We start from the raw sequence: 23,617 nt of genomic DNA on the forward strand, positions 1-23,617 counted from the left end.
CTGCTGGGAATGAGCTCTTCCAATCTTCGAGACAATCCAGAGAGCAGGTGTTCTTTTTATCAGCCCCATTCTACAGATGCTGACGCTGACTCAGAAAGATGAGGACATTAGTCCTGCCTGGGACCACGTAGCTACCCAGTGCAGAAGCCAGGATCTGCAAACAGGTCTGTCTGATAATGACGGGCTTGTGCTCTTCCTCTCTGCTCTTCCTCTAAGTTTTAAACCTTCTCATGCCTGCTATGAGGCAAAAGATATTTAGATGGGATGGTGGTGGGATAGGAATCTATACATGTGATAAAATACCACTGAATTCTGCACAAAGACATACCAAAAAAAGTATTTGCACGAACAGTTGAAATCCAAGTAAGGTCCATGGTGTGGCTGATTGTAGCAGGCCAATGTGAATTTTCTAATTTTGATGATACCCTATAGTTAGTACAGAGCCATGACTGGGGGCAGTGAATCTGTTGGAGCTCTCTGGATTCTTTATACAACCTCTTATGAGTCTATAGTTTGTTCAAAGTGAAAAACTGAAAATATAGGCATGTGCATACATATATACATACACATATGTTTATATATATATAAACATCCTCTTGAGGGGCACCTAGGTGGCTCATTCAATGAAGTGACTGACTCCTGATTTCAGCTCAGGGTCATGACCTCATATTTGGTGAATTTGGGCCCCACATGGGGCTCTGTGCTGACACTGCAGAGCCTGCTTGGGATTCTCTCTCTCTGCCCCTCCTCCACTCATGCTCACTCTTCCTCTCTCACTCTCTCAAAATAAATAAATAAACTTAAAAAGAAATATACTGTTGAAAATATGGGTGTGAGAGACTCTAGATAGTTCCAAGGCAGGAAGGAACAGCACAAGAACATTAAGAGCACAGTAGAGCCTTCCCCCCAAACGTAAGATGGGTAACATACCACAGCTGCCCCTTAGTAGACTTTTACTTTGGGGTAACTTTGTTTTAAGGAAACCCAAGTTTTTCAGCCTTACTTGTCTATAGAGGGGCTCACAGCTACAGGTGTCACCCATATTTCACCAGTGTTTGCCCCCACTGGCTATTACTGTGCTTCTTACCCAACCTAGTGTCCTACCGAGTGATTGCTGGGGACCTCTAGAGGCTTCTCACATCACTTGTGTTGTCCGCTGTGTTCTGCTCACTGTCTTCTCATTTGCCTCACAGGGGCCCCTCCACCAGGTTGAAGGTCTCCAGGACATAGACCCAAGAAGCCGCCTCCTGATATCGGCAAACCCAACCAAGTCCTCCAGACTCCCCTGGCCTGAAGACTCTTAGCGTTTCATGAGTAGGCAAGCAGATGCCTGCTCCCAGCCACACTTGGTCACCAGGGCACCAGAGCAGGGCAGCCCATACCCAGCATAGCCCTTCTGAAAAATCGCCCCTGAGTTCTCCACTGAGAGAGTCAGAGAAGAATGCAGGGTTCTGAGACACAAATACAGTAGGAACATTTACTGAGCATTCACCGTGTCCCAGGCCCTGTGCTGAGCAGTTCCTGTCGGCAGACTTGTTTAATTCTAACAGCTAGGTTGGCTGCTGTAACAAAGAGACCCAGTGGCTTAAAGAAGTTCCAAGTTTCTTTCCGTCTCATAAAACATCAGAGAGAGGCTTCCGGATCAGAGAGTCAGGTTCCTTCCTTCCCCCAAGACGTGTTCCTCATCCTCATGGGGACAGCTGTTGCTGTGTCTGTTTGGAGCCAGGAAAAAGGATGGAAGCATGGAGGTGGCACACTGATTGCCCTTGGGCAGCCCTGGGCCTGGCAGTCCCCTACGTCACTCCTCCCACATTCTGCTGGAGGGAATGTCATCACCCAGCCTCAGCTAACTCCAGGGTGCCTGTGAAACAAATGGGTGCCCAATACAACTCTTTTAGAGTGAAAAAGAAGGAAATATGTTCTGCTGGACAGCTGTCAGCCTGCTCTACTCTCCCTCACACTTAAGCCCAAAGATGCTCATATGGATAAATGCTCACCCTTAGGTAAGCACTAAATGATCTGACAAACTAATTTTAGCCATTAAGGTAAAGCTGAATCCCTTTCAGATAAAATGTGTGTTTCACATGTTTATTAACAGGGATCTAATGGAGAGGCAAGACTTAACCCAGAGATACAGTTCTAACTAGGGTGGGGATTGGGACAGACCTTTTCAAGTGGCAACACAGTGCAGGTTTTACAACAAAGAGGCTTGGATTGAGTCCATCCAGGGTCTTCACTTAGGAAGAGGATCACTGAACCTCCCAGCCCTCAGTTCTCTGCAGAAGAGAATCCAGGAAGATAATGAACATGGCATGGCCATTTGAGCTGAGAGGGGCTGCCGTATCAAGGATTATTTTGGTCTGAGGGTACCTGCACATCTTACCACCAAAACTGCTCTTTGGGAAGGCCACAGGTGTCCCTTCTCAAGGTCTGGACTTGGGATGAATGAGTCTCCAAAGGTGAGCCTGAAGGAGCGTGGCAGGATCACTCCCGTGTGTGTGTGTGTGTGTGTGTGTGTGTGTGTGTGTGTGTGTGTGTGTGTGGTGGCTTCAGCCAGCTGGGCAGTTAGTCATTTATCCACATGGATGACTTGATTTTTGATTGAGTTAACAAGTACTTATTGAACACAATTTTCCTGAAGGCCTGCAGTAAATTGGATGCTATATAGGTATATGGGAACCCTATAAATTTTTACAACCCCGCATTCTTCAAATATTGGGATAGTATAAGATAGCTGAGGAGGAAGGGGAGGGAAAAGCAAACACTAGAGATGGAAAGGCCGTGGGGAGGCGGGCGGGAGGAGGGGGAGGTTGGTCGGTTCTTCTTGTTTCCAAGCAGCAATGTGTGTGTTTGCCAATGAGAATGAACCAGCCCATTGTGCAAATTACTAAAATACATAATCTGGCCTCATCTGAGTGCTTCTTAAGTGCCAGGCACTATGCTAAGTGTTTTCTCTACACTATCTCATTTAACCCTGACAACCCTGAAAACTGATACTATTATTGTGGCACTATTGCTAGTCCATTTTACGGATGCAGACAGATGTTATGCAACTCACTCAAGGTCACACAGCTAGTAAATGGCAGGTTCAGGTTTGCATCCCAGGCCTGTATGATTCCTGATAATGTACCCTAACCACTGCTGCTGACCTCCGCTTGTCAGGAAGCCTCAGTCTTCTCATTAGTGAAATAGGACCACTACATCCAGCTCTGTTTGCCTTATGGTGTTGTTGTAAGGATCCACTGAAAATGATTGCCAAAGAGTTCTGTAAATTTACAGAGCCTTATGAAAAAGGATTAACCAGCATTGCTCCAAGTTTTGCTAAGATTATTTTACTTTAGAGAACAAAACAGTCAGGAGTAGCAAGATTAAAATAAGCCTCCTGTACTTAGAAACAACTTTGGAAAAAGGATGCTGTTGACTCGCCTGGCAGAGAACAGCTCCAATCCCTGAGAGCTCAGAGTTGTTTTTAACCCCCAAAACCTCTTCAGAACATCTAGGAATCAATGACACAGCCATCACATTATGACAACTTTCACCAGGGCCAGTAGAGAGCCTCACGTGGAAAGAAACTGAGACCCCTGGCCAATAACCAGCCGCGACTTGTCAGCCACATAAATGGGTCACTGTGGAAGTAGATCCTCCACCTCCCAGGCCAAACCTTCAGATGATGCAGCCTCAAGAGAGACCCTGAACTAAAAGCTGCTCCTGAATCCCTGATTGCTAGAAACTGTGAGAGATAATAAATAATTAGTTTTAAGCTACTAAGTTTGGGGGTAATTTCTTACACGGCAATGGATAACTGATATATAGTCCATGCTATTTCATGGCTTAAGTATAAGGTTAAGGGATAGTAATCCAAGTTATTGATTCCAAGCAAGAAAAACCAATTCTGGAAAATGTAAGCCAGGAGGGAATTTTTTTGGAGAGCCCATTGGTAACCTGGGCAACAGAACCCCAGACCTGGTTCAGAAAAAGGAAGAACCAGGTAGCCACACTTCCATGGCTCTGAAAAGCCAGTAACCATCCCACATATCCTTTGTTAGTTCAGGCTGCTGACAGAATACCAGAATACCCTAACATAATATAACAGAATACCACAGATTAGGGGGCTTAAACAACAAGTGTTTGACTCTCACAGTTCCAGAGGCTGAAAGCCCAAGTTCAAGATGCTGGCAATTTGGCGTCTACTGAGAGTTCTCTTCCTAGTTTCACATGGCCGTCTTGTGGTGTCCTTGCATGGTGGACAGCAGAGAGAGGGGAAGCAAGATCTTTTCAGTCTTTTAAGAGCACTAAACCCATTCATGAGGGCTCCACCATCAAGACCTAGTTACCCACAAAACCACACTTCCTAATACCATCACATTGGGGGTTCAGATTTCAACATATGAATTTCAGGGGGACACAAATGCTCAGTCCATAGCACATCCTCAATCTGTTCTCTCAGGATTCAGTGTACAGAGTGATAGTGGCATGAATCAAGTCCCAACCCTCAGGCTACCCAAAGGGAAGGTGAGAAAGGATTTGCCTCTTTGGTATTATCTCTCTCTGAGACTACCCCCAGTGGGGAAAGATGATTCCTGAAAGGAAACTGGAGTGCTGTTGGAGAGGGGGATAGGATTCTCTACGGCCAAAATTATTATCCAGCCCAAGGGTCACTGAATGGGGTTATAAAGAGGAAGGCCCCAAATATTGAACCAGTGGTCTGGGTGCTTTGCACCCATAGTCTTATTAATCCCTACAGAAGTCTTTCAAGGAGGGTGGCATTGTCCCCCTTATCCAGACAAGGAAATGGAAATTCAGACACATTGAGCTACTTGTCCAGGTCTTCATGGGAAGTGATGGAGCTGGTTTTCAAGTTCAAATCTATGGGGTTCTAGAGTCTTTTCTTTTCCCATTACCAGGTTTCCAAAGACTGGACCCTACAAGAATGGAACCAAGTTCTGCTTTGATGACATCAAATAAGTTGAAAAGAGTTCATTAAAGGAAAGAAACAAAAGCTGAGGTGGAGGGAGGTGGGGGTCACCTGATCTGTTATCAAGGGGGAATATACTTTTTTTTTTGCTGAGATTGAAGTTTTGATTTTTTTTTATTTTATTTTTGAGAGAGAGATACAGAGTGTGAGTATGAGTGGGGCTGAGAGAGGAGGCGCAGAATCTGAAGCAGGCTCCAGGCTCTGAGTTGTCAGCACAGAGCCTGATGCAGGGCTTGAACTCACAGACCACGAGATCAGGACCTGAGCTGAAGTCGGACACTTAACCAACTGAGCCACCCAGGTGCCCCAAGTTTTTATTTTTTTAATTTAATTTATTGTCAAGTTGGTTAACATACAGTGCGCTCTTGTTTTTTGGGGTAGATTCCCATGATTCATCACTTATATACAAAACCCAGTGCTCATCCCAACAAGTACCCTCCTCAATGCCCATCACCCATTTTCCCTCTCCCCCACCCCATCCACTCTCAGTTTGTTCTCTGTACTTAAGAGTCTCTTGTGGTTTGCCTCCCCCTCTCTCTGTTTGTAACTATTTTTTCCCCTTCCCTTCACCCATGGTCTTCGGTTAAGTTTCTTAAGTTCCACACATGAGTGAAAAGGTATGATACCTGTCTTTCTCTGACTGATTTATTTCACTTAGCATAAGACCCTCCAGTTCCATCTGCATTGCTGCAAATGACAGGATTTCATTCTTTCTCATTGCCCAGTAATATATAAACCACATCTTCTTTATCCATTCATCAGTTGATGGACATTTAGTCTCTTTCCATAATTTGGCTATTGTTGAAAGTGCTACTATAAACATTGGGGTACATATGCCCCTATGAATCAGCACTCCTGTATCCTTCAGATAAATTTCTAGTAATGTTATTGCTGAGTCATAGGATAATTCTATTTTTAATTTTTTGAGGAATCTCCACACTGCTTTCCAAAGCGGCTGCACCAGTTTGCGGTCTCAATATATCTGACTCATATTTGCGCAACTTGACCCAGAAAGGAGATAGTCATAGGCAGAAAGGACAGCACAGACATGAAAGAAGATCTTCCAGAAATTGAAGCTTCCTGAGAGCTCAGGTCATGTGGCTGAAAGTGGTCCACTTCTTTCACCTACACACAGACGGCTTCTTCAGCCAGAGCTCCAAAAGCCCAACTTTGGGGAACCCCCACAGGTAGGTATATGATGGGCACAAACAAGATGTAGATTTTCTCCTGATTTCCAAAATAACCAGTGCCACCACTGGGTCCCCTTCTCTATCACACACTCTCCTTATGTTTTATGGGATTTCCAAGTACAGAATGGCTGACCCTTCCCTGGATCAGGTGTTAAGCCCTTCCCTAGCCCCTTAGTGGGGTACTTTTTACCCCACTAAGGAACTTTTCTACAATCCCATACTTACGCACTTCAGCATTTCCTAAATATTATTCTCAATTTTATGATTGCATCTTTCCTGGTTTGTTAGGAAAACAAATCTATTCCCACCTGGCTGATAGCTAATTTAAAGCATATTCCTGTCCTCAGGTTAATGTCTTTATGACATTATGACACTAACGGGCTAGTATTGATGTTAGTTTTTTGTTGGCCAGGAGCCATACATCTCTACCAACAAGAACTTAGCATAGGCTAGAATAAGGCCGGTATGAGAAAGATTAACTACAAATAGGAAAATAAATGAGGGACCACCATGATTCAAAGCACATAATAACTAGTCAAATATGTAACAAGTAAATGAATAAACATACCTGCGTAAGGCTATATAAAGGATAAATAAGGATGACAGTTCTCACAAAAGAGTATTACAAAGCTTTTGTATTTCAAAGACTAATAATTTGTTTTGTTCTGTTTCTTAAATTGGGAAAGGAAAAAATCACCAGAGGATTGCTACCTTTTTTATTTTTCCAAGTAAGGACATTTTAATAAAACTATCATCTCCATTACTACTCTCTCATGAGACAATAGACCCTTTGACACCAGCAAAGAAGGAAGGGTATGATCACTGAATGAAGGACAGTTCTTCCAGAGACAGGATCATCAGCACAGTAGATAGGGATCTCAGTTGTACATTATAGAGTCTCCCTCTGGCTCGTTTAAGCATAAAATGATGTATTACAGAGTCTAGAAAGTCCACAGACTCATTGGAAGAGCTGAGTCTTCAATACTTTCAGTATTGACGCCCCACACCACACCAGAGAGCCAGGCCACTGAGGAATCTACCACATCTGCCAACAGCTGCCACAACAGGTGGGTCCTGGACCCCCTCAGTGCCTCCAAATAACCACCATCCCCATGTCTTATTCAACTCTCAACATTATCCAATGGCATATCAAAACCCTGAGTGAGTTCAGCTGATTGGCAGAACCTAAATGTACCGCATCCCTGGATCTGCATCCTCCAAGGCGTCTGGGAAACTTATATTCAATTTTCAGCCTCTGCAGTTACAGGATGGCACATGGGGCTATAGAAGGTATGGAATAAATCAGTTTACCACTGTTGGTGAGCTTTAGCTACATACTCACGAAACGTGTCAATCTACGTGCATCTCGACACGGTCTGATGCTAGACCACAGAATCAAATTTGGGCATGAAAGCCATCCTGAGGGATGTGTGCGGTCCTGCTTTATTGAGAAGGCCCTTAATGTCAACAGACTCACACAGGAACCATGCCTCTTCTCATGTAGAGAGTTTGCTGCCTGAAACCACAGCATTAACCACACCCTATGGATATCTGTTGTATTTGTGGCTGCCCATCAATTTTCAGGTAGCTTTTTTCCACATTTGGAAAAATTTGCTTGTAATGAGTCCTGCCTCTCCAATAGGAAAGTCAGAATTCAAATTTCCAGACTCCTTTGCAGCTAGGATTCAGCAAACAATCTCAGCTCTGGCAGTCTGATGTCCCCACTTGAGATCTGATGCGGAAAAGAGTAGCGTGAAGAAGCGAGTAGCATGTGGAGCTTTCACGAGTACTGACATGAACAGCAGCAGAAGCTCAGCCTTCCAAGGTGGTGATAAGGTCTGGCTCCCAACCCAGAAGGGGTAGTGGTGCTGGCAGAAGTGGCTGCTCCCTGGTGCTCAGTGGATGCAGCCTGAGCAATGCCAGTCTCCCCCTAGGGATGGTCCTACAGCACAATTTAGGGTATCATTCCTGAAAACGTTACCTCAGTCCTATTTCTTGGCCCTCCAGTGGCTGTTTATTTTTCGGGATAAAATCCCACGTCTCCCCAGCCAGAGTGGATGCTGTTGTTAGTAACTGTGGGGTGACCTGATGTGCTGGGTGAGCCAGGAATACTCGACTCTGAATCCATGGCCTCTCCACCAGTCCTGCAGCAGACACTGTGTACCTAGGCCTCATCACCCATCTCCTTTTTGAGTCAGGTGCAGATGGAGCAGGGGAGTGTCCTTTCTCTCTGACTCCCCCCATCCCAGGGAGGATCCCATGCTCTTTTTCATTGAATTTTGATAAACAACATTTTGTGGGGGGCAGGTATTCAGTAAATGTTTGTTGGAGGAATGAATGAACGGTTAAGTACACTATAAGGTTATGCCCAGGGGCCTCATAATCCAGACCCTGTGCTATTCATTACAGTATCCACTAGCTACACGTAGATACTAAGTACTCGAACTGTGGCTAGTACAACTCAGGAGCTGAACTTTTATCTTATTTTATTTCAGTGAATTTATATTTTAACAGTATATCCATTTCCATTTTTGGAAAACTTTTAGCTTGTTGAACATGTTATGTAAATGTACTTTTTCAGCAGTAGATTTTATGAAGGCTAAATATAGATCAAATATTTCCAACAAAAATTTAGCACGTGTTCTATACATGTCGAGATGCACTGTGATTGTAAACTACCTACCGGATTCCAAATACTTTATGAAAAAAAAGAATGTAAAATATGCCATTAATATTTTAATATTGATTATATGTGGAAATTATAATATTCTGGGCATATTAGGTTAAACAAAATATATTAACGCTGATTTCACCTGTTACTTGTTACATCTTTTCATGTGTGATTATTAGAAAACACAGAATTAAATATGTGGCTTTCATTAGATTTCTGTTGGACTGCATAAATTTGTACATCAGTGTGAGTGTCACTCAGCAGGCAGATGGTGTGTTGAGGACACAGGTTACCTCTGAGCACTGGGGCCTCTAACCCTACAGACCTGGCCAATCCTTGCAGTGCATTCCCCTGTCAGCTGTGAACCCAAGAGAAGGAAGTTGAGGCATGAGCCCTATGACATGCGTAAGAGCAGAAGTCACAAGTTTGGTGTTTTAGAGACCAGGCAGGTGGCCTACCAGGACAAAGGCTGGAGGCGAGGCCAGAAGAAGTGACCAGTTGTTCTATATAAAGGCAATACACGAAGAAAAATTCCCCAAGTGGATGCCCCTGGGTCACCAGTGGGCCATTTCTGCACAGGCTGTTGGAATCAAAAGGAGGCCCTCAGAGAGCCTCAAACATGGTCACTTCATTCAAGGGTGAAGAGTCTGAAGCCAGAGAGGAGAGAGCTGTGCTAAGTAGCGTGGGCTGAGTGCTAAGTCTTCTAATGCCCCCAGAACACGCCAGCTCTCAGCTTAGGGTGCTGGCAAAAACATGTCAAGCAGATCTGATTTAAGGAAGGAAGAATCCAGCCTCTGGAATTGGAGCAGCCTGCCACCAACCCCTAGATTTCCAAGCATCTTTTTCCAGGCACTGCAGGTGTGAGCCTATCCTGAGGAATTAGAGCGGGGGCCAGAGGCATTCTGTCCCAGCACAGAAACCCCCGTGGCTTTGATGCACAATGTCAGAAGACCCCAAACTCTAAAATGACTTGTTCCAGGGTAGGGAGGAACACACAATAGAGATGCCTTGGGGTGGCATGGAGAGCAAGGAAGAGACATGGAGAAAAGGAGGAAGCTCTACTTAGACTCCAGAACAGATAGTTGCTCCTGAGCCAAGTAAGTGGGGAAGACTGAACTACCAACCAAAAGGGTGGAACTCCAAGGAAGAGGGAGGAGGTGGACGGGCCCCACCCTGAAGGCTCACTTGGAACAGAAAGGGAAGTGGCCCTCACTGATTTACCATGCTGAACACAAAGATTTTGCATACCGGAAGCAAATGCTTCCCTCTAAGCTTCCCCCACTGCTATAATTTGACCAAAGAAAACCATTCATACCCACATCCAAATTTATCAATTGGAGCAAAATACAGTTAGTAACAAAGAAAGATAATTTTTGTATTTTATTATTATACAATATTGTTTATCATAGAAAAACGTTAATATCTTTTAATTAAATACAAAAGCAAATTGTTAGCGTTGCCAGAGAGATTGCTTGCCTGCCCTTCCTTAAAATAAATTAACAATACCTGTTTGCAAACAAAAGCACTGCTAGAATGGAGTCAAATCCTTTGTTCTCTTTTCAGGACCCAGCCCGCTGATCTCTTTTCTGGACAGTGTCTAACACGTAGTAGGCACTGAACAAATATTTGGTGACTGAATGGCATGTTCTTTAATCCCTATCATTTATTTCCTGACACTAAATTGGATCTTGATTCATGGGATAAAATCCACCCCTATTCCTAGGGTAGCCCAGAGTCCTTTCATTGCCTTTGATACGTGAGACTGGCCCAGAGACACTTGCCTGAAGGGAATGACTGAGGGTTTCAGAGGGTGAAGGAAACCGTCAAAGGCAAGCACAGTGACTCAGTAGAGGCAAAGAGATGCTAAGACAGAGACTAACAGGCAGATTCAGGGATGCAGCGACTACAGAAAATGGTGATAGCAAAATGGAGTCAGAGACACTGGAAACTCATACAGTTCCCGATAAAGAGGTAAAAAGCAAATGTTAATCTCGTAGTTTCTTTTCAGCTTTCATGTTTTAGAATGGAGACCATGGCAGAGAGAGAGAAAGACAAGCCAAGGATGGGAAGATAGACAAAAGGAAGACAAAGGAGACAGGTGGACAGCCGGGCATGTGACCTTGAACCCTCCCTTCACACCCATGCTCACTCTTGGCTCCCACTGTAAGTCCAGCCACCATCTCCTTCTAACCCTACCCAAAGACGGCCAAACCACTCTTTGTTCTTTGCTCATCCCAACCCTTTCTCCTTCATGAAGCCCTCTCCGGCTCCAGCCCACGCCCCGCCCCCTCTGCTCTCAGCTCCTAAATCACGCTCACATCCCCTAACCACAAGGCACTGCTGTTTTGGAATTGGCCCTGCTTCCATGAGCGCATCTTGACTCCCATAAGAAAGCTGTGGGTCTGTCAAGCCCCAAGCCCCATCTCCTCCATCCCAGGATTCCCCGTGATGCCCAGTCTGATGCTGAGTATCACTAAGTGCTCAGCGAATCCTTGTGCACTGGTCAATCCCCAAGGAGTGCCGACAGGGAGGCCTAACAGTCCACTGGTCTCTGCAGGAAGCTGGCCACGCCAGGGCCATCTCCTGGGCTCCTGCGCCCCCTGCCGGCCAGGATGGGACCTGTTCACAGGACGAAGCAGGTGGTTAGGGTCCCGCCAGGGAAGCTGACATTGGACCCCCTGGTCTCATGCACCATCTGAGTGCTCTGATGAGGTTGGTGGGCACGGCCAGAAGTAGCTGCCTCATGCTCCATCGGTGTTGGGGGGTGGGGTGCCCAGAGTGCTCCGAAAGGTCCCCACCCTGCCCCGGGGGTGCTCAGAGCTTCTCGTCCAGCTCCAGGCCCTGGTTCTCCTGGGCGCCCCCGCCGTCGTGCTTCCCGCTCAGGTAGTTCTGGATGGCCGAGGCGCAGTCTAGCCGCTCCATGACAGTCATGAGGTAGTGCAGCTCCTTCAGGCTGCCGTTCTGCTCCTCAAACAGCTCCAGGATGGCCGCAGCGGGGCTGCGCTGGCAGGACAGGAACCTGGGGGGTGGGGGATAGGTGATGCACTGGAGCCTGATCCACCCCTCCCTCAGCTCTGGCCTGCCTTCCAGGGCACTGGGGTGGTGGGAGGGCCAGGGACCTTGAGATCCGAGCTTGTCCTGGCTCAAAGGCTACTTCTCTCTAGGGCCTAGTTTCCCCCTCCTTCACCGAAGGCTTGGACAAGAGGACCTCTAAGGTTGCTTTCAGCTCTGACATTCTGTAATTGCCTTCTCCATTTTCCCCACCCCAAACACTCTCTCCCCTCCCCCTCCCTCTCTCCCAGGCCACCACACCCTGTCCACCACTCAGGAAACAGTTGCTCTAAACTATGGCTTCACCATGACTCTCCCCTGCTCCAAAACCTTTCAAAGTCTCTCTCCAGTACTAACCAAGCCCACACTCCAGACTCTGGGCTCATCCACAGCTTGGCATTGCCCTTGTCTTCTGCCCCCATCCTGAACCTCCTTCTGTGCACCTATCCCTTCCCACCTTGCACACACCACACTCACAACCAGTTGTGCTAGTCCTTCCAAACAGAAGGGCTGTTCCCCCGCTTCCTTACCACCTGCTCCCCAAAGTCCTTTCTAATTCCCACCTACTAGGTAGAGGAGACCCTCTGCAACCTCCCCACGTACCCGGTACAGACCTCTAGTTATGGCTACTACACAACTTTGTTATTCCTGCTTTAGCTATTTTGTCTTTGCTCTCAATGTGCTATGCAATGTTGGATGCATATGATAAGGCCCAAGGAACCCTTGCTTTATTTTGTTCAGCTCTCTGTATCCCTTACAGCAGTGCGAGTTCCTGGGTGCTGGAACCAGGTCTCCTTCATCTTGTGTTCCAATGCTTAGCATGGTTTTTCAGGACAGAGAGGGTACTTGATAAATGTTTAATAGATAGGTGATTTTTAAATCCACTCTGCTTTCAGCTAGGTCCAGTTCTAGTTCATCTCCTGGTGGAAGTCTTTCCTGAGCACTGCACTCATAGTCTGGGTTCCGGAGCTTAGCTCAGAATTGTTCTCCTACTGATTGCTGTTGACGGAGACCATGATTGCATTGCTCCCCATTATTACTAACATTTATTGAATTAACATGTGCCAGGCACTCAACTACATGCTTTATACACATTACCTTACAGACTGTATTCTGCCCCTCAGGGCACAGCCTGTCAAGTACTCAGTATGTATCCAATGACTTACGTGTTACTTGACTCATTGTTACATATGTATTGGGCGCCCACTTATGAGCCAAGGCATCATCCTAGATACTAAGAATACAGTGACTACAAAGAGCTGCTGTATCATGGGGAACAGGGTGAGAGGAGCCATTCTCTGACTTCTGAGTTGCTCCCTTATCTGTGCTGCAGTCCTCAAGGTGTCCTGGGAGGCCCCCACCCCAGCACCCCCTCCTCTTCCATCCACAGAGCCCGCCCGTCTTACCGGATTTTCATGCCGCAGAGCCCCAGGTGGGAGGCCAGTCGACGCCAGTCATTGCCTGTGATGCTGTTCGGCTCCAACAACATTTGCAGCTGCTCAAAGAGCTCTGGAGGCAGCCTGGGGCACAGGGGGTGCTCAGAGGGCAGGATCAGAGAAACCCAGTCCATTCCACACACACCTCAAATTGTGTATGTGCCCTCTGCGGGTGCTGCAGCAGAAATCCCAAACGTCCCCGAGCCAGCAGCCCAGATGACCCCACCTCACCTGTTGCATGGGGGTGTTGGAGAGACAGTGGGTGGCGCCGCCCAGGATTCCTCCTCTGATGCCTGGAATCTGAGGATTTCCATGTACTTGGTCTCCATACCCTGAGCCAACAGAGGGTCAGGGAACCCATTTAGGGATCATGAGACACACCCTGAGTGAAACTAGGGACCCTGCCTCCATTCCACATGTCCAGAGCTATTTTTACCATGAGAAACCAGGAGCCCCCATACTCTGCTTCCCTGGCCCCAAAACTTTGAACTTTAAGTTTCCCTACTGAGCTCTTTGGCAGCTGAGACATGAAGACCAAACACGGTGCATCCTAACATACCAGGAGAAGTCTGGGTGAGGTCATGGGGCAGGGGAAAGTCTTCCAAAAATAGGGACCCTGAACTCAGACACATGTGTCTCCTTCCCTCCAGCCCTTGGTTCCTCCTTGGAGGGGACAACCTGAGAACTATCTGCCTACTCTCCACCCAGATGCCACCATGCTTCCCCAAAGATTCTCAGTCCTGATTCCTTCAAACTTTCCCCCTTAGGAGAGTCAGATATTTAACTCCCATTCCACCTACTCAAGATGCTCTCCCCGGTCGCTGTCCACACTGAAGATACACAACATCATCTCTCAGATGCATATAGTCAACCTAGAAAGAGATCACTTCTCCCTGATGCCCAAGTCCCTCTGGGCCAAGAGAAGAGGATTTGGTTCTTTTACCCTCCTCCTGTATTCGTCCACAGATAGACAAAAGAGAGTCAGGGGTAAAGGGTAACTTGGAGGTCAGGTGATCTAAGCCCCTGGAAGAATGCCAACCACCTGCTGAATTATGTGATTGGGGCCATACTTACTAGGCACCAGACCCCTCAGCCACTTTCCCCAGGAGTCCCCCAGGCTCTGCCCTTCCCCTCTGCCCCTCAGCTCCAACTCACGTCCTGGAAGGTGTGCATGGTGACAATGATCTCATTGGTAAGCACTGAGCAGTCCTCATTCTCATTGGCTACAAAGAGGAAAGGACATGGCAGGCATGAGAGGGAAAGGCCTGGTGTAAGAGGGCAGGAGAAGTAAAAGGGACTCCACAGTAAGGCTTTGGAAATCTGAAGACATTGGGCAGGAAGCTCCATCTTTCTCTCTGCAAAGATCAGTGTGGCCTTTTAGAGAACGTCTGCACGCATCCCTGACCAAATGGGGAGCTATAGAGGGGTGGGGGCAAGGGGAGGGGAGGGGACAGGGCAGGAGCTGGGCCAGGGCCCCTGAACTACCTGCTTTCCTCCGGAAGCAGAAGGAACGGAAGGGGCACTTTCCATGCCAGATGTGGAGATGGGGAACCAGCTGGTAACTGCTCTCATCCACATTCTCCCAACCTGGGGAAGAGGCAGAGCAGAGGACCTCAGAAAGTGGGGTCTTCCACAAGCATTCATAGCAGTCCTACTCTGGCACGTGCAGAGGGCTGTGGGGAGGGAGTGGGGGGACCGAGAGCAGAAGGGGGTCTCAAGTAGATGGGAGTCCTCAGAGCCTGGACAGAGACCCTGCGAGCAGCATTCCCCTAGCACCACACACCTCCTGCACACACACAGCACACGGGCCTCCCACCTCCCATAGAAGCAGCCACGCATCTGTCCACAAACCACACAGATGTCCCAGGCCCCTCTAGCAAGTGCACCAGCAAGTGCCACAGAGGAAGGAAGGCAGAGAAGACTAGGACTCCTCCTCAGACACTGGCCCCAGCCAGGTGGGATAGTAAAAGCCTCTCCTCCCCTTGCCCCACCCCTGCATCATCCTATCCTCCCACAGAGGGGCCCATTCACAGAGGGCAGAAGTGGGCAGAGCCTGGGGCTCTTGGAGGCCGCCACAGAAACCAGGGGTCCCCTGGAAGCTGTTGCCTGCCCATGAGTCTCTGAAAGAAACTGGTGGGTCTCAGATTTCTACCCAGGGGGAGGTCCAGATCCCTCCCTCTAGTGCCTCCCAACCGGAACCTCCCTCACCTTCAGAGATGTACTTGAGCTTCAGGTACTGGTCCCCTCGGGCCCCCGTGAAATCAAAGAGCTGGCAGGGCCCGCGCAGGCGCCCACCGTGGGGCTGCTCGTTGGCCAGGGCCCACTGCAAGGCGCAGGGTGTGTTGTTGAGAAAGTAGACGCGCAGCTCCAGGTGGGACTGTCCCGGCACCAGTGGTGAGCAGAACACAGCCAGCTGCAGCCATTTGCGGGCTTCCCGGCCCGAGGGGGCCTCCAGCACACAGGTGTAGAGGCTGCAGAGGAAGATGGTAACAGGGGGAGGCTGGGATCCCCGGGCACCTGCCACCAGGCTCCTCCTGTGCTAGGAGCCAAGGAGAGCAGTCCAGGGCGTGGATAGGGAGGAAGTGGCGGGGAGTCAGTTCGCAGTGAGCATCACTGAGTGAGGAGAAGAGCCAGCTAGCATCCTCCAAAACAGGAGGGAGGGGAGGTGGGCTCCAGGCCACTATGCTTCCGAGAGAGCCCACACACAGCTGGCCCTGCTCTGCTCAGGGATGGGGAGGAGCGGCAGAAGAGCCCAAGATTCTAGAAAGACAGAGCTAAGGACAGCCATGAGGGTCTGGAGAACTGGAGAGGACAGGAGGCCCTAGACAGTTCAGGGACAGTCGTGAACAGGGGCACAGGGTAGAGACAGTTTTAGAGAGACAAAGACGGGGATGGGTCAGGTCCCTTCCAGACGGAGGGCTGGGGTTGTGGTTGTAGACAGGCAGAGAGACCACATAGTCCTGGACAGGTTTTGTGTGAAACAAGCTACCCTACCCACTAGGACAGAGAGACCAGGAAGGGACACAGGGGAATAAGGGATTTGTGGGCCATCCAGAATAGATCCAAGGGCAGTCTATACAGAGAGATAAGGATGAGGCAGACAGTGAAAATGGACAGGAAGACTGGGCCAACAGGCCTACCTGAAGTGAGAGAGGTAGATGTGACACTCGTCCCTGGAGGTGTGGGCCCCTGGCCGCCCCAGGGGCCTCCACACCTTGGCATCGAGCAAGGTCGTGTTGCTGCTGTAGGTACGTGCGTGGCTGGGCTGCTGAGCACAATGCTTGAACGTGAGGGTACAGGGCTGCAGGAAGGAGGCCCCGTGAGGGCCACATGCCACCACAGGGCTCACCAGCCCCTGGGTTCGGGACAACGACGGGGCATCCAACAAGTCCCACACCAGAATCAGGGATACCCTCTCCTGGCGACCCACAGCCACAGCACCTGGGGAGAACAAGAGTTGAGAGATGGGCCAGGCAGGCAGCATATGCCACCCCAGAAGGGGCCAGGCCACAGTGGGAGGGGAGGTGGGACAGGAGCCAAAGAGAGAGGATGCCTAGCAGGGCACAGGGCAAGGCAGTGTGGAAGGAGAGAAAGACTGTGAGCTGGCTTGTAGTGTAATCCTTAGCAAGTCACCCTCCTTCCTTCCAGGGCCGGTGCTAGCCCACAGGGGACTTGTGGGAATTTGCGCATTTGCAAAAGGTGCTCTTGCTCCAGACACTTTCCTTTATTGAGAATTGTCATGACACACTGTTCATTATTACCAGGCACTTTACCTCCACCTGTCAGGAAGTTGTCATAAAAGTATGTAATCTATCCATCTTTGGAGTCAATAAAGTCGTACTAAAGATATAAACAATTTTTGAATGTCTACGAATGATGCTCGCGCAGGAGTGATGCCCTTGTACAAGGCGCAACGAGCAGCTTCATGATGAGAAGGGAGATGGTGCTGTTACCTGGTGGGATGAGCAGAGAGATGCCCATATCTTGGAGCATCAGGCAGCCGCCACGGTGATCCACCTCTCGAGCCGAAAACACCAACAGTTTGTGCATCAGCTGACGGACAACGGTCTGGCCTTGAGTGGGTGTGTGCAGTTCCTGGTAGAAGGCAGCCATCTCCGGCAGCGTGGCTGGCAGGCACTGCCCTGGGGACTCATTTTCTGGAAGAGGAGGGGGATGGGACACTGGCTCCCCTTGGTTATCCAGGTTCCGGCAGGCCCTCTGTAGCCAGCGAGGGCAGTGCCATCGAAGGCACTGGACCAGAAGGAGGGCACTTGCCACTGGGACCCCCACCAGCAGTAGGAACGGGACGGTTTGGAAGGAACACTCATGGGAACACATCCGCCTGGTCATTCGATGCTGCCAGCCCCGTGAACCCCTGTGCCAGCCAAGGCCAAGGACCTGGAGGACAAAGGTCAGTGCCAGATAAACCTCTTTAATGTCATGGCGGCCCAGACTTGGCCCCCAAGTGGCTGCGTTGAGGGAGCAAATTGTCTTCATTGCAGTGACTCCTCCATCAATTCCTTTAATGGAACCTCACCTCTCTGTCTTACTCAAGAACCTACCATTGCTCCCCATGGCCTACTACATCAAATTAAGCTCTTCTGAGGCAGAAAGAGCTTGGGTTTGAAGACATGATGTAAATCCAAATGCTGCATTGGTCAGTGGCTGACAGAGTTTGTCATGTTGTTTAATGTGCCTTAGTTTCTACATCTGTCAGAATATCCATCTTGATCTTCATAGAAAAGTCTTTTAGTGGAAAGGCAAGTCACAGAGAAGTAGACATCCTCTGATCTCATTAATGTAGATAACAGAAGTATATACAAGTATACATACATATATATGGGTGTATGTGTGTCAATTACAGAGAAAGGTCTGGGGCAGTGTTTTGCAGTTAAAATGCTGCAAGCCAAAAATGTAATTTTAAACTTTCTGGGGGCCGCATTAAAAAGGCCAAGGGATGGGGCACCTGGGTGGCTCAGTCGGTTAAGTATCCAACTTTGGCTCAAGTCATGATCTCAATGCTCGTGGGTTTGAGCCCTGCGTCAGGCTCTGTGCTGACAGCTCAGAGCCTGGAGCCTGCTTCTAATTCTGTGTCTCCCTCTCTCTCTGCCCTTGCCCAGCTTGCACTCTGTCTCTGTCTCTCTCTCAGAAATAAATAAAACATTAAAAAATTTTTTAAAAAGGCCAAGGGGAGCCTGGGTGGCTGGTTCAGTCTGCTAAGCGTTCAACATCGGTTCAGATCATGATCTTGTAGTTTGGGAGTTCAAGCCCCACATTGAGCTACATGCTAACAGCTCAGAGCCTGGAGCCTCCTTCAGATTCTGTGTCTCCCCATCTCTCTGTCCCTCCCATGCTCATGCTCTATCTCTTTCTGTCTCTCAATAATAAATAAAAGCATTAAAAAAATTTTTAAAGGCCAAAAAAACCCCAGGAGGGATTAATATTAATAATATATTTTATGTAACCCAATATATTCAAAATATCATCTTGAGAGGAAATCAATATAAAATTATTGTGATAGTTTACATTCTGTTTTCATACTAGGTCTTTGAAATTCGTGTGTATTATACACTTCCAGCACGTCACAATTGGGGTGTGCTCTATTTCAAGTGCTCAGAAGCCACATGTGCTGGTGTCTCCTATCTTGGGCAATGCAGGGCTGAGAGAATACACCCCAAACTATTCCCACCCCTCACTACCAAAAGAGACAGGAAATTGAGAGGGTGGAAGGTGGAAAGGAGGACCTTCCATTCATTTTCTCAAACTCTTTTCTTCTGTATTTGAATTTTTCACCCCAAGCCTTTTATATTAACTTTGTCATTCTTTTTACAAGCTATCCAAAGTGAAAAAAGAATTACCTCTGAGAGCAGAGCGATTGTGAGGATAGCATGAGATCACATGAAAAGCATTTGGAGATGACAAAACACTGCCCAAATACATTTCCTTATTTACGCACCCCCCCCCACCTGCTACCAGAAAAGTCCAAAGGTGGCTCACAGGGATACGTGAAATATGGCAGGGGTAACAGAGTCAAAAGTGGAAGTAAAAAGAGAAAGAAAAAGACAAATGGGAGCCTCCAGTGAGGCTGGACTGAGGTCGGGCCAAAGCACTTACTGCCTGCTCCCCTGGTTACTAGCAGGGGCCTCGGATTCAAACCTGGCCCTTCTAGCAGCTTCCCCATAAGGATGCCACATCTTCGGAGGCCCTTCAGAGTACCGCCTCCCGCTCATACTTTGCCTCTTCCTCCCTTAATTTCCAGCACTCCACACCTGGCTGGTTCCAGCCTCTGGTCCTTGCTCCCTCCTGCTGTTCTCCCCACCTGCCTCTTCCACCCATCTGGACACCCCCCCTCTCCTGCTCCACAGCACCTCCCCCTTGACAGTCTCACCCCTCGGAAGTTTCCCCCTGCCACCATCCCTCCTTACCGAACAACCCTTGACCACGTGCCGTCACGCGTGGCTTTCCCACCCCTCCAGGCTGGTGCTCAGAACACGGGAACCACACACTGTGGGAAGTTCAGTCTTCACAAAGAGGATGTCTTACACAGTTCTCAAGATGCTTCTGAGAAAACGTGATTCATTCACTCTGTAGCTGAGTTTTGATCTAATGGCTTCTTTCAACGTCCTTGAGGTCCCTGTGGTTAATTCACTAGGGTCTGCACTAGAAAAGCTTCTGACATCCATTTGTCCCCAGCCCCTTCCCTCAAGCCCCAACCCGCCCTGGGGCCTTGCCTCCACACCCCAGCTCCTCCCTTGCCCTCCTTCTTCCTTCCTTCCTCAGGACCCACACAACCCAAGCCCCTTTCCTTAGGTTCTCCCAGGCAGGGGAAGAAACTCCTCTGTATCCTCAGGGCTAAGGACTGGGGTGGGATCTATTCCCCACCCACCTGTGTCCGCATTGAAAATGTGGACAGGCAGGAAGGTATGACGCTGTTCCTTTAGCCTTAAAACTCAACCCTGCAAACAAAGTGCTCCGGCCAAGCCTCCCGCAGGGCACACAGTGAAGCAGGCAAGCCAGCAGGGCTCCCGATCTGGTGGGAGAGGGGGGTGGGAGCAGCCTGCCTCCCCTTACAGTGCATCCGTTTCCTTAGGTTCCTCCACATTAAAGATAATTGGAATTATAACTGCAATAGTAACAGCTAACTTTTATGGAGCTTTACTCCACACCACCGTGTTAGAGCGCTCTGTGGGGCCTAACTCATTTGATCCTCACAGTAGCCTGTGAGCTAGGTGTTATTTTTATCTCCATGTCATAGATAAGGAAGCCGAGTTTTCTCCCCACGGTGAGGATGTACGGGAGGTTATTAAGCTACAAGTGAAGGCAGAGGGGAGGATGAACAGAGAGAGCAGCCGTGTTCCAGAAAGACTACCTCTCTCTCCAGGCCCGTTCTTTTCCCCCAGGGTCACTCTGCCTTTCCACTTCTAGAAAGCATCAAGTTGCAAGAGAAAGAAACACAAATAAAGTCAAAATAAATAAAAACACCTAAAGGCATATCCTCGGTTCCACAGGGAGCGATGCCCCTACCGCCCCCTGCCCACAAAGGGACCCATGGCAGGAGACAGGCTAGCTAACATGAAAGAAAGGAGGGACTCTGCTTTGTTTCTGCAGCAACAACCTTGCTGGGGCCTCCAAAGACCAGAGTCCAAACCCCCTCCGCCCCATTGAGTGGCGCAGTAGAATCTCCTGGTCCAGCTTCCCAACCTGGAAGAGTTGGCCTGTTGCTCCCCAAAGCCTGGAGGGGCCTCTCATGGGAACCCCACTCATTAACTCTCCCCCAGCTCAGCCAGCTTTCTCCCAGGCTCATAGCTCTCCAGGCTGCTGGGCCCTCACTCCATCCACCCCCGAACCCCAAGAGGAGGTAGATCCTGAATCTATGGCAGGGTAACCGACTAAATGCAGCCTGGACCTTCCCAACCCCATCCTTGACTCCTTACTACCCATGCCTCCAGTTCGTCTTGCTCCTGACCCCAGCTCACCCCAGGTAGCAGGTCCCCAAGATAAGAGTCCTTTAGAATGCTGCCATCACCTGTCTCTAGGGAGCTTCCTCCTCCCGCACAAAGATCTGGGCTCCTGATGCAAAGCTTTACTCATGTCCTTTGAGGAAACTCTCAACCGTGCTCCCACATCACTAGCCTTCACCATGCCAGCTCAAGCCCTGATAGATCTCGTTATCGAAGCATATCAAAAGTACCGGGATGGATGAATCCAAACCTGTCACGGGCAACATTCTTCAGCGTAGTACATATCTCCATAGCTCCTATCTATGGTGCATATCTCCCGGGTCCTCGTGCCCCTGGGTACTTGCCCTCTCCCCTCTCCTCTTCCAGCGGAGGCTCTCCACACCCTGGCAGGGCTGGCTTGGCTGGCCTGGCTCCTTCCCGGTGCCCCAGGTGGCTCCGCTGCAATGCCCACCCCACCTCTGGTGGCCCCCCGGGTGCTCACCTTACTGTGTGGGTGCTCCCAGAGGCTGCCGGCTCATCCAAGAACAGCAGTTCCTTCTCTGGGAAACAGAGCAGTCAGACTCCACAGGGCCAGACTCCACAGTAGACAAGTGGAGGTGGGCGGGGAATCTGGGCAGGAGTGGCCCGGAGCTTCCCGGCAAAGTCCTCCCTCCCAGTGACCTAAAGAGGGGTGGGGGAGTCTGTCCCTGTCTGTTGGCAAAGTCCAGCCAAGGCGGGGGAGTAGAGTAGCTGAGGATCCCAGGAGTCAGAGGACTTAACCCCCTGGGTCTGGGAGGGCAGAGACAGAGAAAGAGAAAACCTGGGGACAGGTTACCGCCTCCCTACAATGCCCTCTGCTGGTGAGCGGTGGCCCTGGCCAGAGGCTATTGAGCCGGCAGAAGGTAAGAGGAGGGAGCCCTAACAGGAGCTTCTCAAACTATAGCGTCCACACAAACCACACGAAGTACTGGGTTAAAATGTGGATTCTGATTCCATAGGTCTGAGCTGGAGCCTAAGAGTCTGCATCTCTAAGAAGCTCCCAGATGATGCCAATGCCGCTGGTCAGGGACCTTAGACAATGCCTAGTTCCACCCATTTCCTGCACAGAGATGACAGAGGAGGCACTGAGAGGGTTAACGACTCATGAGGTGCTGCCAGCATTGGGGTGTTCCCCTATCTGCTCCCTGCCCACACTCAGAGTTGGCAGGAACACTGCACTTGATGGGGGGTGGGGGAGAGCTGTCTTTGGGCTATTTGCCAGCCTGAGTCCTTTCATAGAAATTCTGCCTAGGAAAGATAGGGCCACTGGAATGAAGGATCCCTGTGAAGATGAATAGTTTTGTTGTTTTTTTTTCAGCTGTTTGCTGTTGTACTCTTAGCTCCTGGTACAGCCTGGTCCATAACAGGTATTTAAGAAAGACTTGTTGAGGGACTCCTGGGTGGCTCAGTGGGTTGAGTGCCTGGCTCCTGACTTCGGCTCGGGTCATGATCTCATGGTTTGTGAGTTTGAGCCCTGCACTGGGCTCTGTGCCAGTAAGTGTGGAGTCTGCTTGGGATTCTCTCTCTCCCTCTCTCTCTGCCCCTTTCCTGCTCATGTGCCCTGTCTCTCTCTAAATAAATAAACAAACAAACAAACATGAAAGAAAAAAAGAAAGAAAGGAAGGAAGGAAGGAAGGAAGGAAGGAAGGAAGGAAGGAAGGAAGAAAAGACTTGTGGGATGAATGTGTAGACCAGCTCAAAGGGAATGTTTTGGAGCCAGTCTACTGACACTGAACACAGGTGACTCACCTGTTCGCTGTATAATCTTAGGCAAATTACCCAACCCCTCTGAGCCTCCCTTGCCTTGTCTGTCAAATGCAGACAATAGTATCTACCTCGTGAGAGATAAGCATGGTCATTATTGAGCTAATAACTGTAACATGCTTGCCCCAAAATGGGTGCTCAGTGAGTGGTAATTCTTGTCACCGAGGGCTGGCCTCCTATAGTTGAGGACCATGGTAAACTCCACAGCACCCCCCCCACCGCCGTTATCTCATAGAAAATAAGTAACCACCACTGATTTCATCTCAGTTAATGATTTTCCAGCCAGCTCTCCTGTCCCTGACTGCAACCCCCTCCCCTCTGCCACCTTCCCTGGGGTAGAAGTGAGAAGTTGGGGTAAACACCTCCCAGGGGTGCCCAGGTCCCCAGAAGTGGAGAGAGGGGCAATGGAGCAATGGAGAGCAGCCAATCTGGGAAGGGGACCTTATGAGTAAATGACTAGCAAGGAAGAGGTGCTGGGAACTTTCATAGGGACAAAAAGGGCAGTTGTTAGTCTTTGCTGGACAAAGCTCCATCTGAGTCACACAGGAGGC

General features: G+C 49.2%; 1 protein-coding gene across 1 annotated transcript; it reads right to left on the minus strand.

The window, feature by feature from the left end:
• Positions 1-10,181: 10,181 nt before the first annotated feature.
• Positions 10,182-21,850, minus strand: UNC5CL (unc-5 family C-terminal like). The gene is made up of 9 exons (XM_029945243.1): positions 21,766-21,850; positions 17,277-17,721; positions 16,464-16,764; positions 15,532-15,794; positions 14,809-14,910; positions 14,479-14,546; positions 13,555-13,655; positions 13,294-13,407; positions 10,182-11,855 (listed from the first exon to the last, which is right to left on the minus strand). The coding sequence occupies exons 2-9, from the start codon at positions 17,671-17,673 to the stop codon at positions 11,651-11,653; spliced, it is 1,551 nt and encodes a 516-aa protein (XP_029801103.1). The 5' UTR covers positions 17,674-17,721; positions 21,766-21,850; the 3' UTR covers positions 10,182-11,650.
• Between the last annotated feature and the right edge of the window lie 1,767 nt (positions 21,851-23,617).

Source organism: Suricata suricatta, chromosome 7, assembly GCF_006229205.1.
Source record: "Suricata suricatta isolate VVHF042 chromosome 7, meerkat_22Aug2017_6uvM2_HiC, whole genome shotgun sequence".
In the NCBI taxonomy this organism is placed as follows: Eukaryota; Metazoa; Chordata; class Mammalia; order Carnivora; family Herpestidae; genus Suricata; species Suricata suricatta.

Coding starts and splice junctions, on each gene's coding strand:
- UNC5CL (XM_029945243.1), bottom strand. CDS start 17,673: ATGACCAGGCGGATGTGTTCCCATGAGTGTTCCTTCCAAACCGTCCCG. Junction 13,656..14,478: donor CCATGCACACCTTCCAGGAC/GTGAGTTGGAGC, acceptor CTGTTGGCTCAG/GGTATGGAGACCAAGTACAT. Junction 11,856..13,293: donor CTCTGCGGCATGAAAATCCG/GTAAGACGGGCG, acceptor CCCACCCCCCAG/GTTCCTGTCCTGCCAGCGCA.